This window comes from Siphateles boraxobius, unplaced genomic scaffold (genome assembly GCF_051911475.1).
Source record: "Siphateles boraxobius isolate OS27281-9 unplaced genomic scaffold, OSU_SipBor_1 3, whole genome shotgun sequence".
Classification (NCBI taxonomy): domain Eukaryota; kingdom Metazoa; phylum Chordata; class Actinopteri; order Cypriniformes; family Leuciscidae; genus Siphateles; species Siphateles boraxobius.
Window position 1 is genome coordinate 7,592,384 of NW_027508919.1, and position 18,782 is coordinate 7,611,165.

The 18,782-nt window shown below is 39.1% G+C and overlaps 1 protein-coding gene across 2 annotated transcripts in view; it reads left to right on the plus strand.

The window, feature by feature from the left end:
• The first annotated feature begins 323 nt into the window (after positions 1–323).
• The window catches only part of rxfp1 (relaxin family peptide receptor 1), a 49,364-nt gene continuing 30,905 nt past the window's right edge, over positions 324–18,782 (plus strand). The window contains exons 1-2 of one of the 2 annotated variants that reach the window (XM_077247699.1): positions 324–556; positions 3,070–3,219. In XM_077247699.1, coding sequence (XP_077103814.1) covers positions 514–556; positions 3,070–3,219 — 193 coding nt within the window. In that variant the 5' untranslated portion in view covers positions 324–513. The remainder of the gene's footprint in view (positions 557–3,069; positions 3,220–18,782) is intronic. The other variant, XM_077247700.1, reaches the window with a different exon arrangement.

Below are 18,782 nucleotides of genomic sequence, written 5' to 3' on the forward strand. Positions count from 1 at the left end.
ATATATATATATATATATATATATATATATATATATATATATATATATATATATATATATATATATATGTATAATTATTATTATTAATATCATTTTTTTACTGACACCAATGTCTACCTTTAAAAAGAATTTGAACATTGAACATAGAACATTTTAGAACACATAGAAGACAGATCTATTTAGCATCATCCCCTACATTCGTTTTTTCAATTTGAAGTAAAGCGATAGTTCATTGCAAAGTCCCTCCCCCAGGTGTCTGTTCGTTGTACATGTGCGCGCGCTCTCTGCACTCCGTACTCAGACCGCGCGCGCACAGCAGTCCACTGAGCATCTCGGCTGAACAGTCGGACCTGTCCAAATCGTGCAATTCGCACACAACTTTCTTTTTCTTAGTTATAGGAGGCTGTAAACAAGGAAGTGCACAACTCTCTTTTTTTTTTTGTATCAGTCAGGGGAACATAGAGTGTTTTAACTGTTGTCGGATATCATATCACATCGTCAGTCGCCGTTGCCATGCAAGTTCACATCGCCAGCCTCTTGATGTGTGGAGTGTCGGGTGAGTTCTTGTGCTTCACCTGGTGTTTTCCTCATTCATACTAATAGAGAAACCAGCATGATGTTTAACACTCAAATTAACTTTCACTTTTAACAGTTTATTATTTAACGTTACTTGCTTTCAATTTCAAAAATAGTTTTAAAATAAGTTTTTTCTTTTTTTTTGCCCCTTGTGGAAACTGATGCATTATTCCGTTGCTTTTGGTACATTGCCGGTAAATTGATTAATTTTATTTTACTGTTAACGTTTCAGACACGTGCGAATAACTCAGTTACATTGTAGTTATTTTCTTCGTGCATTAGTTTGAGGATCTTCTTGGAGCCTTATGATGTTTTGTACGTTTTATCTTGAAGACATATTGAACAAAACACTATGTAAATCCCTAATAATTACGTGATTAGAAGATAACTTGTTTTGTCAATCTACCCTCAGAATACGGCAATAGCCTAATCAAGTCACTGTTGCCATGGTTACTTCCTCAAGCAAAGGTGATTTGCGAGTATTTAGCGCGTGTTTAACTTGACTTGTTATCTAACTTTTGTGTTGTCAAAGAATCGTTTTCGGTGTTGAAACAATAAAAATTAGACCTCAATGAAAAATTATTTTCATTTTTAATGCATCAATAAAACCTTTACTTGATATCGTTATAATTGAATGTGTTAATTTGCACATGCTTGAACGGTACGCTATAATATTGCTGTCGCCTGCACTCCTATATTAAAATGCATTATACAGAACAGGAAATGGATAATCCTGCCTACATAGGTTACTTACTGTACATCATGTGACAAAATTCTGCAAAAGAATTGTATGCACCTGTAATGTCCCAAAATTATGTTTGGGTAGGCAGCTTAATGGGTTTTGAAACACACCCCATGTTTTCCTTTCATGTACACCCTTGTTTGCACAAATTTTATGCATTTTTTGTGTGTGTGAGTAGTAGTCTGTGACTGTGAGTCTTTGAATGTTGCCTTTATTGAGGGGACCGGGGACCAGCCAACGGTCACCACAAGGAAACCAGCTGAATAAACATACTAAACAATGTTTTAATTAAAATCTAAAACTACAAAAAGGTTAAGTTTAAGGGTTGGGGTCAGGGGATAGGAAATATCAGGAATTTAGTATAAACAATAGAAGTCAATATTTAGTCCCTGTGGTAGAAAATAAAATGTGTATGTGTATTTGAATACCTATTCATGATCTATAATTTGTATAATAATAATAATAATGATAAAAATAACATGTTTGTCTTATGTTCTTCAATTTGTATTTATGATGTGAGATTTATCATAAGAAGCACTCAAATGCAGACAAACTCCATTTCTTGATCCAAGCACAACTCAATACATTTGCAACGAAAGCCAAGTCCTCAAAGAAATGTATTCATGGTGAAGAGGGTTTCACCTTTCAAAACGATGTTATGTGTTGAAAGTCTTAATTAGGATTTGATTAAGATAATCTTAATTGTTATTATTTATGTTATTTGCAGTAACATTTAGTTTCAAACTTACCTCAACTCTGAAACATTTACAGAGCTCTTCACAATCTTGGATATACAAAGGCATCCATTCATAAGTATAATAGTTCTTAATTATTTTTGCAATATTAATGCAATACATTTTGTATTTTGGTGGGTAGGATACATGCTGTGCAGAATCATCCATTATGCTGAACGTGTTGTGTATTTTCTATACACTTTTCACAGTCTTTATCAATAAGATGCTTTGAAGTATATATAAATTCTCTCTGTTGTATAAATTCAGCATAGACCTGTGCTGCTTTACTCACATTCAAAAAGAAAGAAAGAAAGGAAAAAAGCTACTCCGTGATAAATAGCCCTGCACAGTCTGCCTCCAAGCTTTTGCTACGCTACAGCAATTCTTCACGTTGACACACATCTACTTCTTCTGTTTGGATGTTTGTTCATATATCTATAGGTTGCTTTGAGAATGACTTGCAGTAGTCTGAGTCATACATAAAGGTTGAAACATCGAGTGAGGAATAAGAATAAAACCTTTCTTAGGTTTTTATCAATCTTGAGAAAAGTAGTTATGTAGTGCAGAAGCATTGTGATGTTAATTCTTTAAAGTGGGTATATTTTAATATTGAAAATATTATCCCACTGTTTGATGTACAGAAAATATATTAATGTATGTGTAATTTAGCTTTTGTTGTAACTTTCTTTAACAATCTTGTCATTGACTGTTTTTATACAGAGGTGACTAGTTGTACTTGTACTAGTTGACAAAAATTGTTTTTAAATCTTAAAAATTAAATCTTTAATTTTTATTACATACTGCCATTATTTTGAAAACATCTTATACTGTATCATGTTAAAGCAGGAAAAGGGGATATTTTAAGTTGACATGTTTGAACATATTTGAAATTAAAAATACTTTAATATTTGTAAAAAAACAAAACGTTACACCTCATAGCGCAAGAAACAGACAAATACAACAGTGTAACCTGAGACTGAATATGCTTAATTTCTCTCGTATTTGTCTCCTCTGAAGTGGTGCTGACCATGTTTAATGTATCAGAGGATCCGGCTCACTGCCCGCTTGGCTACTTCCCCTGTGGAAACCTCAGTACCTGTCTTCCTCAGCTACTACACTGCAATGGTGTGGATGACTGTGGAAATCAGGCAGACGAGGAGAATTGTGGTTAGTTCAGATTCCTTACTATGTCTTGTCATTTACTTTGTGTGCTATTCTTCACCTTTTTATTTTTATCTTACATTGTACTATAAGCCAGTGGTATTGAGCTTACAACACCAATATTTACACTACATTGTACAGATTTTTAATACCACACATTGACTGTTCTAATTCTGATGTATAGTGTGTGTATGATTGATTTTACAGTGACTCTTTCTGCAGGTTAAATGGTTTGTCCAGCTGGTGGTTTCTTTCGAAAACACTGGTTCATTCAGAAAGATGAGTCATTGAATCATTGCAAGCGAGTCGTTCAAAAATGTTGATTCATTCATGAACGAAACAAGTGAATGAAACACATTGAGAAAGGGAAAACATATATATTTGTATTAGTAATTTAGCAATAGAGATGAGGTGTGAGGTCTTCCTAGTATTTGGGTTGATATTTTATCTTCTATCCTTATTTTTCTTGTCTTTGATTCTTGTGCTATTCTGACTATTTCTCCTCCCCTCTCTCTGTTCTTCATTCTATGCCAGGTGCAACCATGTTCCAGTTGAGTTTGCTTTCATTGCTGGATGCTGACTATAATACACAATCAGTCAAATTAAAACAAAGATTTCTGAAATTCACATCTGCACAAATTGTCATATTTCATTAATTATCTCATCCATCTCCCTGAATAATGGCAAGCCTATCAGTTAAACAATTTGGTTTATCATGGTTTATCAAGCCCTAATTGTTTTTTTTCCCTGCAGGATTATCCTTTAGTAGTCCTCAAAGTTATCTGCTGAGAAAGTACTGATGAAGAAACAACTAAGTTGCAATTGTCCTCCCACCTTAAAATCAAATAGCATTGCTTGACTTGTTAACAATTACCTACTGATGATTTATTTTTTACAAGAGAAAACCCACAGTGCTGTTTTTCTTGTGAAGAGACCCTGTGCAAATGGGTGGTAATTTCCCATTGATTCCTCTGTGATCATTTGCTATAGCAATGTCACAACATGTTTTAATGGGCCTAGATGTTATGTAGGCAGTTTTGATAATGTCATACTTGTCATAAACAGAGCATTCCCAGCTGTTTGGCAACTGTCTCACAGCATCTGTCACAGCGACTGTATCAAACTCAATCTTAAGTGTCAACATTTGGCCCCTACAGCAGTGGGCACCATGTTTAACCTTGTCTTACTCGCTTTCGCGGCCTTTGTACGATGGAGAACAGGGGGAGATTAAAAGGCCTCGCATCGGCACCAGACTGTAAAAGGTCAGGGCGAAGGGAAATGTCACATTGTACATAATATCTTAAGACATTTACTTAGCCCTGTGTGTTGAGTCAAGCAGAACAGGATAGACAGGAAGTGAGAAATCCTCTAATGCTTTTCAAAATCCCTGAGATTAGTATTCTGAGCGTTTGAGATTCCACTCCCACCTTTCTTATCACATTCACATTGTCGTACCTGAGTTATCAAAGCTTTTTCAGGGCCAGAAAGGTCGCAGACGAATATCTCTGTAAACTGTAGGTATGAATTATCCAGGCTTAGCACCTAGCGTGCATAGAGATGCTTTCTTGCGCTGTTCTTCGAAAAGTTGGTTACCGGTGAAAGGCCAAGTGACCTCAGTGATAAGCTGTACTTGAGCTCTCAAAAGATATAGAAATAGTCAATAAAGAAAAAGAGAAGAAATAGTACCTTTTAGATCTTATAGATAATGAAGTTTTGTATAAACAATTGAAAATAAAATGAAAGTGGGATGCGGGCCCACCCGCAGTCAATCTCATTCTGTCTCTCATCTGCTCTCTCATGAGGATGAAAGACACATTTTGACTGGGTGACGCCACAAAGAAAGCCATTTGTCATTTTTGCCTTGAATTCTTTGAACCTCAAGAGCTTTGTTAGATTGTTAAATTCAAGTCCCTCAGGAGTAGAGTATTCATCTGTGGGCTCATATACATTTTGTCATCACTAATGGTGTGTAGCTTTGATTTAGCATCGGATTAATCTTAGAAACTGAAGATAGATTGCTGCACCACAGACAGTCATCCACTATGGCTGTGGTTTAGTCTATTCAAAATAATATTTTGTCTCCACGTCACCTTTTTTCTACTTTGTGGATTTTCTTCTTCTAGAAAACTTAATTCCTGTATCTTTTTGAGTTGTTTCAACAGTGGTTAGAATTGGATTGTTTTGTTAGCTGTGATTGAGACTGAGACTGGGACTGTCATTTGGAAGTTGGATTCTATCTCAGTAATCCAGGGAATCTAAAATATCTCAACAGGCTTTCTTCTGATAATGAGTTTTGCAATACCAAATAAACAAAGCATTACATTAATCTTGTCAACCAACAAATTGCTATGTCATGCCACCTGTTTATTAGGCCAAAAGTACCTTCAGCAAGTTATGGTGTATTTTAAACTTGTAACGTATTTGCTCATGAGTTTTGCAATGCTAGTATAATACTATCTCAGAGAACAATTTTGATGCTCAAAGATTTCACTTTCATACAGTATGATAAGTACTGGTAAAGGTATAAACCTATACAGCGAGTTTAAATTGTGCAGCTCAGGTAATTTGGCCTTGGAAAGATTTGATGATAAATGTCTGAACTCATATTGAAATTCCTCAATTTTTATTCAGATTGGGAAATCTGAGCACAGTTTGAGACATTGCTGAGAGTCTTTTTTCCAGAAAAGCTTTATTATTACAAGAAACAATTGATATATTAAAGAGATGTGTGTATGATTTTCCCCCACCAAAAGTATTAGCCATCTCAGTATTTGATTAATGGCCTTCTAGTTTAAAAGAACAGCCTATCAACAAGGTCATGATGCACAGTTGGATATGTGACTCCAGGCAACTGCTGAAAATGCTGTAATCTCTTATGGATTGGTTAAAGGATTCAAAAAACATATTATAATTAATTCTCATTTGCTGAACATGTCATTTTGTTTTTGTTTTAGGAAGACACGAGAAGAAAATCACATTAATTTTGTTTGTGTGGCTTAAAATGCAGACTGCAATGTTAATAAGGTGCCACACTGTGTATTGATTCAATGTCCATTCATCACATCCCAATCACAAAGTCATTATTTATAACTTATTTACAATTCCATTATCGAAATGTGTAACTAAATGATTTTTTCAGCAAAGGCTCCATTAAATAAAACTAGTAAAACAAGGTTGGCGGCATTTGCCCTTGCACTGTCAGGTTTGAGGAAGGGATGAGGTGAGGACTCCTGAGACCGAGGAGTTGATGGGGTTTATTACTTAATTAAATAATAATAATAATAAAACAAACAAAAACTACCCTGTGGGGGGAACCAGCAGCTAGACTTGGCAGGAAGCCGGTAAACACAACATACATAAGACGTCGATCTGGCACAGGACTGAGCACACAGGGAGAATGAACACGGAAGGAAATCAGGAGGGTAACAAGGGAGAGCAGGTGGAGCAAATAAACCAATACTCAGGTAACAAGAAGGGAGAGGTTAAGACAATAGACAGTAGAGCACATGGCACATAGAAACAAACATGTCAAGCCATGTGCTCACACCAAACAAAAACCACGGCCGGTATAACATGAACCGTGTGCTACACAGAACACAACAACACACACGCACATCTACATCATTTTGAAATATGTCTTGTTAGATATAAATATGTGAAGTTGGATTTTCATAACCCAACATGGCTAAAAAATACATCACAGAAATTATATAATTAGGTTATGCAAATACAGTGCTTAAAAATTTACAAAACGAAACACATTATTATTTAGATGTGCTTGAGTATCCAGTACTTCATATAGAGAAGTAGGTGAGTAGTGCAATATACTTCCAAATAGATCCTCTTAAAGAAACAATCAGGAAGCTACAAAAAAGATGTCTCACTCACATACTCTTGAAGCAGTATTAAAAGTTTGTTGAAGCAGCATAATTATACATTTTGCAAGTATTTGAAGGGGTGGTATAATGCCCTTTTCACAGTATGTAAATTAAGTATTTGATTTCCCCAGAGTGTTAAGTTTTAGCTCAAAATACCCCACAGATTTTTTTACATAGCATATTAAAATTGTCACCTTTTGAGTGTGAGCAAAAACGCGTCTGTCCCTTTAAATGAAAATGAGCTGCTGCTCCCAGCAAAAGGATTTTATCACCTTACATCTAATCATTAAAAGCAATTGCATCTGAAAATGACATGTCAATGAGGCTAATGTGTTAAAGTTAGCACAATGAAAGTTGTCACAGTTTTAGCATAAAAAGTAATTTCTCAGTATTCATAGCACATAATATACACTACTGTTCATGAGGTTTGGAGTCAGTATCATTTTTTTTTTAAAGAAATGAATACTGTTTAAATTTATCAAAAGTAACTGTAGATACATTTATAATATTACAAAAGATTACTATTTCAAAATCATTGCTGTTCTTTTGAACCTTGTATTCATCAAAGAATCTGAAAACAATCTATTACGGTTTCCACAAAAATATTTAGCAGCACAACTAATTTCAGCATTGATGATAATAGGAAATGTTTCTTGAGCATCAAATAAGAGAATGATATGTGACACTGAATACTGGAGTAATGATGCTGAAAATTCAGCTTTGCCATCACAGGAATAAATTAATTTTTTAAAATGATTAAGTATTAAATTATAAAACAGCTATTTAAATTTGTAGTAATAATTCACAATATTTCTGTTTTTACTGTATTCTTGATCAGATAAATGCAGCCTTGGTGAGCACTGAGCATAAGAGACATCTTTCAAAAATGTAAAAATATTTTACCAACCCCAAACTTTTGAATGGTAATAAAGTAATAAATGTTAGGATTTTATGTGTATTTTATCATAAATTTAAGGTTGAATACTGACAATGTCAAGCTACAAAATGAACATAAAAATGTCATGAATTAATTCATGTGACTTGTGCGCTATAAGTTTTCAAAAGGCTTTTGAAGTCATGAAGTTTCGAGTGAGGAAGAGAACAAAAAATTAATTAAATTTTAGTATTCACTTGTGAGTTTTTATTCAGTTTGTCAAATAATAAATTTTTGGTATATTCCTCATAAAATTATAATTTTGAAAAAAATAACAGGATATAGGTTTTGATACCCTTTGGCACAGTCTTACGGAACCATAGATCACAGATCTGTAGCTTAATAAATAAGTTATGGAAAGTGGCAGGGGCATTTGTCACGTACGTGAACATTCACTTTACTTACACTGTCATAATTTGTCTGAACCTCACTATGTGGAACCGTGTATGTGACGAGGCTTTTCCTAGGCATTTTAATTATAGTTATATCTCTCTGATCTCGTCTTTTTCAAATCTGCCATTTCATGGTTCTCCGTTTGTTTTTGTTGACCCTATGAAAAATCTGTCAAACTTAGCGACCCATGAAATGGAGAGAAAGTAGAAGTGTGTCTTTGTTTGAAATTGGCCCTGATTGAGGGAGGGCCCTTAATTTTCCCTCTGCTGTCTAATGGTCCCATCATTCTCTCATCATTCAATAGTAAACGAGGGTATGAAATGAAAAGTTTGATAGATTGGAGCACTGGAAATGTTCCTCTGGCATTTTATATAGGTATAGGTTATGCTATTCTGTTTATATTTACTATTTATAATGGACAAACGTTTTGTCCATTGCAATGAAGTCATAGCACTCGACGCAAGTAATAACATGGCCAAATAGATTTTTGTTTCAGTCCCTCAAAGCTGAGCAGCCACCAAGATTTATGGAAAGTTGTCTCTTTCATATTTTCACATATATGTCATACTGTCATAACCAGAGGGAAGCAAAAGAAAGTAATCAAGCAAATGATAATAGGGGCAATTTACAGATTATGAACTAAATAAGAAAATGTGGTGATGAAACAGATGTAAGTCAGGTTCCCTTTAAAGGGAACTCGAGCTGCGGCGAAACGCTATGGGAACGCCCCTGCATGAATTCGTCATGAAGCACGTATGGAATCAGTCCAATGGCAAGACGGAACGTCATAGGCGGGTGACGTCATCGACCAGGAAACTATAAAGCACCCCTGAATCATAACAGCACTAGCTTCTGTGCCTTCAGCAAGCGCTCTGTGTGAATCATTGTCTGAAAAGGGTTTTTGTCTGTCCTTAGTTGCTACTAGGCAGGAGTTTTGTCACATATATTCATTATATATTAAAAAAAACTATATAAATGGTGAGCGAACAGCAATATAGGAAGTGTGTACATCCCTGCACTCAATATCTCATGGGTGGGGATACACACCAGCTATGTGTTGTTTGTTTGGGAGTGCAGCATGCACTGAGGAGCTAGATGTTGTTACTATCGGTACAGGAGATACTGAAGACTCCTGCATGTGAGGAGCTAGTGGAGGTTTTGACTCATGCTGTAGAAAAATTAAACATTGAGTGGCCTGCGGATAAGCAAGAATCAAGGCAGAAAAGCAAACTAGATAAACGCTTTCTGCCTTCCGGCATGCAGCCTCGGCGCCAGTGCTTGCCGGTTTTTCCAGACCTCCACACCAAGGTGTTGAAGTCCTGGAAAAAGTCGGTTTCGTACCGTGTGTTTAGCCCCCAAACATCTACATATTCCAATATACATGGGTCCAGACAACAAGGATATGGGGCGATACCCAGGTCTGAAGAGACGCTTGCTAGCCATCTCTCCCCCGATTCGGCATCGTCCTTTAAAGCCTGGTTCACACGGGACGATTTTAAAATTGTCGGCCGATTTTCCAAACCTGAGAGACCCCACACACGGCAATAAAAAAATCACTGGTCTAACAGTTTTGGTCGTACCGTGTGTGGTGTGCAGCCACATGGCAAAATCAACACATCACACACAAACCGAATTGACTCCCGAGCATTCCCAGGTCAGACGGAAAATCTCGCAAAATCCCTCGAGATCAAACGTGACTTCAGAGTAAACAATCATGGCGGACGAAGAGGATGCAGTGGCGGTAGTTTGTAGTTTGTTTTTAACCGAATCCATCTCCGACATCCACTGGACTTTCTTGTGCGCCATGCCGCCGGCTGTTTTGATTTTGTTTCCCGGTGCTTCCTCTGCGCCTCGTCACCTCGCTTTCTGATTGGCTACACACCACAATCCACAGGCTGCGTGCTTGTTTGTCCCCGGTGTACACCACAAACGAGGAGAAATCGGGCCAAAATAATCCAACATGTTGGATATCCCCGATTTGAGATCGGAGTGGTCCCGACGTCCTTCCAGGCAGACGAGAGCACTCAGGCAGGAATATCTGATCAGATTATTTTACGATAATCTTAAGATTGTCGGAAGGGGTAAATCGGGGCTAAAATCGACCTTATTATCCTGCCGTGTGAACCTGTCACAGTCCTCGTCTGCACCTGTCTGTCCTTGTCTGCACTACACTTTCCAGAATCCTCCTTGTCTCCACACCTGAACTCACTCCCTCACTTACCAGCCTGTTCCTCGTTATCATCATCTGTGTCACCTGTCTTCACATCATTATGGTTCATTTGTCTCTGTATTTAGTTTCTTCTGTTCAGTCTGTCTTTGTCGGTTCTCGTCTATGTTAACTGGTGTTTGCATCCGCTCTGTCTGCCTGTACCTGTTTGTTGTTTTGATTTATAGTAAAGTTTATTGTTTATTTGAATTCCTCGTCTCCTCGTGCTTCCTGCCATACACCACCCGTGACAGAAGAACCGACCATGAGGAAAAGGAGGGTTGGCAAGAAGGCAGATCACTGGATTTCCCAGGATGGGCGATCACTGGAGGAGTATGTGGAGGTCTATATCAACCTGTATCAGGACGTGAGTAGAGATGAGGAATCTCTCAAGCAGCAATTCTGGAGTGGGATAGACGATCTACTCGCCCAGATGCTGCTGTTGGGAGATCTTCATCTCCCTTTTGTCGAGTTCATCGACCACACCTTGTGGGTTTGTGGATCCTCCCTCACTGTGGGCCCTGAGTCATGTTCTGCCGAGCCTGAGTCTGAGCTTTTTGACGACCTTCCTGAGCTTCTTCCGCCAGAGACCGTCCAGCCAGAGACCGTCCAGCCAGAGACCGTCCAGCCAGAGACCGTCCAGCCAGAGACCGTCCAGCCAGAGACCGTCCAGCCAGAGACCGTCCAGCCAGAGACCGTCCAGCCAGAGACCGTCCAGCCAGCTCTGGAGGAGGCAGTGCTCCTTGTGAGATCCATGGCTGTTTTGTGTGTGTGGGCAGCACACACATTCGTCACAGCCCATGAACCTAGCTCGAAGCCCTCTTCCAGCATAGCCGGGCCTTCACCGCTGGTTCCGTCCAGCCCAGAGACTTGTAATGACTCTGTCACTCTCCCCATTAATTTTTTTGGGGGGGGCTATAGGCCCTCGCCATGGGCGCCCAAGGACCCACGGCCACCCGAAGGGGCTTCTCCGCCATGGCCGCCCGAAGGGTCCCCACCGCCCTGGATGCCCGAGGGTCCGACAGCTCCACCCTGGACGCCCGAGGTTTCGTCTGCTCAGCCACGCCCACGTCCTGCTCCGCCATGGCCACGCCCAAGTCCTGCTCCGCCATGGCCACGCCCAAGTCCTGCTCCGCCATGGCCACGCCCAAGTCCTGCTCCGCCATGGCCACGCCCAAGTCCTGCTCCGCCATGGCCACGCCCAAGTCCTGCTCCGCCATGGCCACGCCCACGTCCTGCTCCGCCATGGCCACGCCCACGTCCTGCTCCGCCATGGCCGCCTGGTCCATCCTGGAGTCCATCCTCCTGCACCCGGTCCGCCTTCCTGTTACAGACTCCAGGATGCCCACCCTCCCACCCCTGTTTTAAGGCGTGAGGTCACGCCTACCGGGAGGGGGGAGTAATGTCACAGTCCTCGTCTGCACCTGTCTGTCCTTGTCTGCACTACACTTTCCAGAATCCTCCTTGTCTCCACACCTGAACTCACTCCCTCACTTACCAGCCTGTTCCTCGTTATCATCATCTGTGTCACCTGTCTTCACATCATTATGGTTCATTTGTCTCTGTATTTAGTTTCTTCTGTTCAGTCTGTCTTTGTCGGTTCTCGTCTATGTTAACTGGTGTTTGCATCCGCTCTGTCTGCCTGTACCTGTTTGTTGTTTTGATTTATAGTAAAGTTTATTGTTTATTTGAATTCCTCGTCTCCTCGTGCTTCCTGCCATACACCACCCGTGACAGAACCAGGCTTAAAGCTCCGGCATTACCCTCCAAGCCACTCAGAGACACTTCGGCTTTTGTGGGTAAAGCTTATTCGGTGGCAGGTCAAGCCGCGGCGTGCCTGCACACAATGTCCATTCTGCAGGAATACCAGGCTGACCTATTAAAAGACATGAGCGAGAGTGAGAAGGTCATTACTGACGTGATTCGCGATTGGCTACGGAGAGACATCTTTGGCTGAGCCTCCCAGGAATGAAAGAAAGAGAAAAATCGTTCCTTCTGGACGCCCTGCTTTCCCCTACTGGCCTATTCGGTGACTCAGTAAATACTGTCATCGATAGGTTTCAAGCAGCTGGCGACGTTCCAGAAATTCCTGCCACTCCGTGTTCATGTCTCTGGGACTGCTGGGCGGGAGCAGTCCCGGCCGTCGACCTCAAGATCTGAGGACCGTTATTGTTGCGAAGAGGGCTTCGTTCCACCAAAAGAAAACTGAGTTCACCTCATTATACGGTGCCCGTTCTCTCTCTGTGCCCTCAGGGGACCATTCTGCTAACCCCGCCTTTATGCCGGGGTATAGAGAGTCCCAGCGAGTATTTTCCCGAGGGGCACTCGCTCCCTCCGAGGAGGGGCCTAGAGCAGTCAGAGCAGATGTTCCCTGCCGGTGCCCCGTTACATGGCACTGTGTCTGCTGCTCGAAAGACCCCAGAGGCCAGTCTCAAGAGACTGGTACCCTTAGTAAATTTTCTGGCAGAGTGGAAAAGTCTTCCAAATATATCTCAGTGGGTCCTGCAGACGATCGAAAATGGTTATGCTATTCTGTTCAGGTCTCGTCCACCACGATTCAGAGGGGTCCTGCCCACAGTTGTGTGAGGACTATAGGACGGGTTCCTCCTCCCAGTCCGGTTATTACAGGCTGTTTAGAAATTGTACTCTTAGCAGTAGGACTAGGACTAGCAGCCTATATGCTGTGCTGTCTGCTAATTTGTAAGGTAGGATCATACATTAAGGATGGATAAAAGTGGTATTATAGTTCAAGAATCAAGTAAAAAAACAATACTTTAGCTGTTGTGGAAAACAGCATTTATCTGAAACTTCAAATAAAAGTGCACCGAACATACATGTTCAAACGCAGTCAGTGCAGTGGCTGATGGACATATTCCTGAGTCTGACATACCTTTCTCTGTCGGTGCATTAAAGAGGACAGGACTTATAACTATTTTTCTGTTCATTCAAGTATTTACAAACATGTGATAAAAACCATTAAGGGCGTTCACATTTGGAATCAAAATAACATTTGAAATCTTAAACAAAAAAGTTACAGGCTCAGAGAGCCTTTTATGGACAATTTTAGTTTGTTAATCCTTCCTTTACATACCCTACATGGATCAAAAATGTGCCAGTGAAAAGTTATTGGCAGAGGTGCAAAGGAGCAACTTATAAAAGTTGTCCATAAACCTATTACTTGAACACAACACTTGCTTTAAAATCTTCTGCTACCTACAAATAAAACATGTTGAAAGTGCACAAGGCTAACAAGATAAACGTGGCCTAACATCAGCACAAAGGTGACATCTTAAAGCAAACCACAGACATAGTAGGATATCAATAGTAGTAACAATCTTCAGCCTTTTGGCAGGCTACTGACGCCGATTCATTTTTATTACATACGTATACTCTCACCGACAACTTTATTAGGAGACCAGCTCATCTGCTTGTTAACGTAGAAAAAGAGAAAATTTACATGAGTTGCTGTTCTGTGGGTGAAAATGCCTTGTTGATGCCAGAGGTCAGAGGAGAATAGCTGGACTGGTTTGAGCAGCAGAAGACACACCGGGTGCCACTCCTGTCAGCTAAGAACAGGAAACTGTGGCAACAATTCACATAATTCACACCAAAATTTGACAAAAGAAGATTGGAAAAATGTTGCCTGGTCCAATGAGTCTCTATGTCTTCTGTGACATTCAGATAGTTTGGTCAGACTACAGGGTTAACAAAATGAAAGCATGGATCCATCCTGCCTTGTATAAATGGTTCAGCCTGGAGGTGGTGGTGTAATGGTGTGGGTGATATTTTCGTGGCACACTTTGGATCCCCTAGTACCAATTGAGCAATGTTTAAATGCTAGAGTATTGAGTATTGAGTATTGAGTATACCTGAGTATTGTTGCTGACCATGTCCATCCCTTTATGACCACAATTCTGATGGCTACTTCCAGCAGGATAACGCACCATATCGCAAAGCTCAAATCACCGTAAACTGGTTTCTTGAACATGGCAATGAGTTAGGGCTGGACGATATGGCCAAATTTTATATCACGATATATTTCTTAATTTCGGTCGATACGATATAATTCCAATATCGATATGAACAATATAAAAGCCTCAGAAAAACTGCCAAGAACGCCCACAACAGATGTCTGTACCTACAATCTTCTGAAAAATGAATTTGCCAAGTCTATGAAACCTGCTGGAGTCTTTCGGTACTGCACCATAACAAACTACATGAACCAATGAAATAACCCATCATAACAATAATATTCTCTTCTCAATACCTGCTAAAAGACTACGGAAGCATATGGGTAGCAATATTCAATTCAAAATGACAATGCAGTATGTAAAATGGCAATGCATTTCTGTTTTTAAATTTACATTTGCCATTACATTTGTGCAACGTTGATGTCACTGCGTGAAGTTCACGCAAAAAAGTCTTGTTTGTTTGTGCTTCGTTTGTGCCGGTTAAAGTTTTGTTTGTACTGCTTCTATCGGGTGGAACTGCTTCAGATGGTGGAACAGATTTGATGTGTTCCCTCTGCTAGTCGGCACCACTCTCTGGCACATTTTGCAGCACGCTGAAACCTGAAGTTTATCAGATCTTAGATAGCCGAAAAACTTCCATAACACTGAATTAGTCTTTCCTCTCTTATCAACTCTTTCGTCTGCTTTCTCACTTGCGGAAACTCGTTCAGTCACATTTGTATTGCTGTCAGGGGCGCTCATTTTTTGCTAAAACCTGCCGCGTTGGAGATCAGCCTGCTGAGCACTGGGTGCGTGTCTGTGGTGTACGTCATCACGGAAGTAGCCGATTTTGTTTCTGCTCTTTCTGACGGCTGCGCGCCTAACGTCAGTCAGTGACAAATGCTGTTATATATATTGAAATATCGAAAATCTGTTTAAAAATCATATCACCGTTATTGAAAAAAAAAAAATTGCAATATATATTGATATTGAATTATTATCCAGTCCTACAATGAGTTCACTAAACTCATATGGCCTCCACAGTCACCAGATCTCAATCCAGAGCACCTTTGGGATGTGGTGGAATGGGAGATTCGCATCATGGATGTGCAGCAGACAAATCTGCTGAAACTGAGTGATGCTTCATGTCAATATGGACTAAAATATCTGAGGAATGTTTCCAGCACCTTGTTGAATCAATGCCATGAAGAATTAAGGCAGTTCTGAAAGGACTGGGAAGAGGGGGTCCAACCCGGTACTAGCAAGGTGTACATAATAAAGTGGTATGTAAATAAACTGTATGTAAATATGCATACTTATTTATATTAGTTATAAATAAATAAATATAGCCTATTTCGTTAATTTTATTTACTTCCCATATAGCAGCAATTTAGACATTAATTTCTTTAGATTGCTGTTTATTTGTAGAATGCCTAGAATGCAGTGGTCATCTTTATAGTTTTTGTAATAATTGTGTTCAATTTGCCATGGACCAGCCTTATAAACAAGGCCATTAATCTAAATTTTACACAGGGAGGAGATATTACCTCAGCACTTAATCTTTCTTGTCATTTTACGTTTCCTTTGCCAAGCCAGAATAGACCAGCAATGACGCACAGAGGATGCAGTGTGGTAATGCTTAGATTTTAAAAGCGTAATAGCTCCATAGCGTTCATATGTTTTGTAAATTCTTAAGCATCTTTATTACAGTTTTTAACATAACATGTTATCATCACAAAGCCACTAAATCGATATTACCCAGTTATAAAAAAGTGATGTCCATCCACTTTTTAAGGATGACAGTATGGCAGATCAATCATGTTGTGTTAAGAGACATTATTAAAGTGAAGTATATTAGTGGTGGTGAACCTTTCTTTGGAAATACCCCCAATTGGGTATTATTATGTTTTATGGGGTAAACTAGAAGTAATACAAGTGTGGTAAACTAGAAGTAATACAAGTGTACAGTCCCTGTGCATTTAAAATCAATGAAGAGGTCAAACCTTACTGACGGGTTTCTACTCTTTTCATGTAAGGAAAGATTATATGGTGTCTTTACTAATGGCTGCCTCAGTGCTGCTCAATCTAATCAACAGTGTGAGCAGCTGTAATTGTGACATGAGGCTGGATGGGGAAGAAATCATCTTTCAGAGCCTTGCTGGGACACAAATTTCCTGTCAATGGTGGATTTACACTTATTGCAATGGTGATCACTCATGTTGAGTGTAGTATAGTGTTAAAAGAGATGCCCCCCCCCCCCTCCCCCGAGTGGTAGAGTAGAGGAAAAGATTGCAAGATGTAAGGGTTTAGTATAGTTTTTTTAAAATAATACCCCACCCCTAAATGAGAGGAACAGAAATTTTCTCTTAAAGGAGAACTCCGGCGCAAAATTAACCTGGGGTGTAATAACACAATGCCCCGAGTCGACTGTTCTCTGGGATTTGTTTTCATGATAATCGAGTGTAAAGAGTTGTATCTCTAAAAACTGTTTAGCCTATAACGCTAGTATATGGGGCATATAATAAGTAAAAAGAAATCGCTAGTTAATACCACTAACAAGGCTCAAAATAGCCCCATACTAACACAGTAGCTTAATGGGGGTCTCTACATACAAACCGAAGCACTGAGAACTTTGTAAGTGTACAGACAGTTTAATAATAATATACTTTATAAAGACAGTACCATCGCGTATACAGGCAGGAGCCATCGAAAACAGTCTCGACCAGTCGAACCACTAACGCCGTGCTAAATGAGCTGAACTGTGAGCTTACAAGTCACTGAAACAAATATGACCTGTTACAAGTCACGCGTATACGGCTCCTGCCTGTATATGCGATGGTACTGTCTTTATAAAGTATATTATTATTAAACTGTCTGTACACTTACAAAGTTCTCAGTGCTTCGGTTTGTATGTAGAGACCCCCATTAAGCTACCGTGTTAGTATGGGGCTATTTTGAGCCTTGTTAGTGGTATTAACTAGCGATTTCTTTTTACTTATTATATGCCCCCACTATACTAGCGTTATAAGCTAAACAGTTTTTAGAGATAAAACTCTTTACACTTGATTATCATGAAAACAAATCCCAGAGAACAGTCGACTCAGTACCAATGTGTTATTACACCCCAAGTTCATTTTGCGCCGGAGTTCTCCTTTAAAGGAACATTTTAATCCTAATGGCTTGATTCTGTCAGTATTTATTCACCCTCATATTGCTTCAAATCATTCCATATCTTTTCAAATAATATCCTTTTGTACCCTGTTTGTAAGATACCTGTAATAATTAACGGAGAATATTAATTGAGTTGCCAGATAAGAGTTATTATGCTAAATCACTCATTTATGTAAATTGAATGTGACCTACGTTTTGTCATGCAATATTTGAATATTTCTAGGGTTTTTCTGTTTTTCCTGTAAATTATTTTAACTTTTAAGTAATGCATTTCTTTAGGGTGCCAGGTTGCTCGTTATTTTTATAAATGTTTGACAGGTATCCATGTTTTTCCATTACAGTTTATGAAAGTCATCAGCCCTGCCATTTTGGCATTTCAGTTTAAAATGAGAGATTTACTTACTATGAACACCCCTAGATTAAGATTGTGGTATGATGTAAACAAAACAAACAAACAAAAAATGTTTCTGTTGTTAAAATATATTAGGATTATATGATATTTATACTGTAGGTATATACAATATAGATAGTCTAAAATAGCGTCATCTAAAATCGGCTGCCTGACATTTCTCACTTTCTTGGAAAATGTATTTATCTCAAAGACTGTTTGTGGTGTTTGTACCACAGCTTTGATGTTTAATTAACATTTGCATTTTCACCCATGCTTAATCAATTACCTGCATGACACGAAAGGAATGCCATAGCAAATTAATGGATAATGAGCTACTCAAGCAAAGTGTTGGATGTTTAAGCATCACATTTCCTTTATCCTTAAACGCTAGTTAAAATTAAATATGTTAATTGTTAATGACCCCAGAATACATTCTCTTGGACAGTTTGCTTGCATTTAACCATGTCTAATTTGGCAGAAGTTATAATATTCAAACAGAACACATTTAGAAGAGTTAGAATTACGGAGCTAATTCTTTAGAATTTTTTTATTTTAAAGTAAATTTTAGTAACATAAAATATGTATATAAATGATATATAAAATAACACTATTTTTATTGCATAAAATCTTTTTTTACGAGAACATA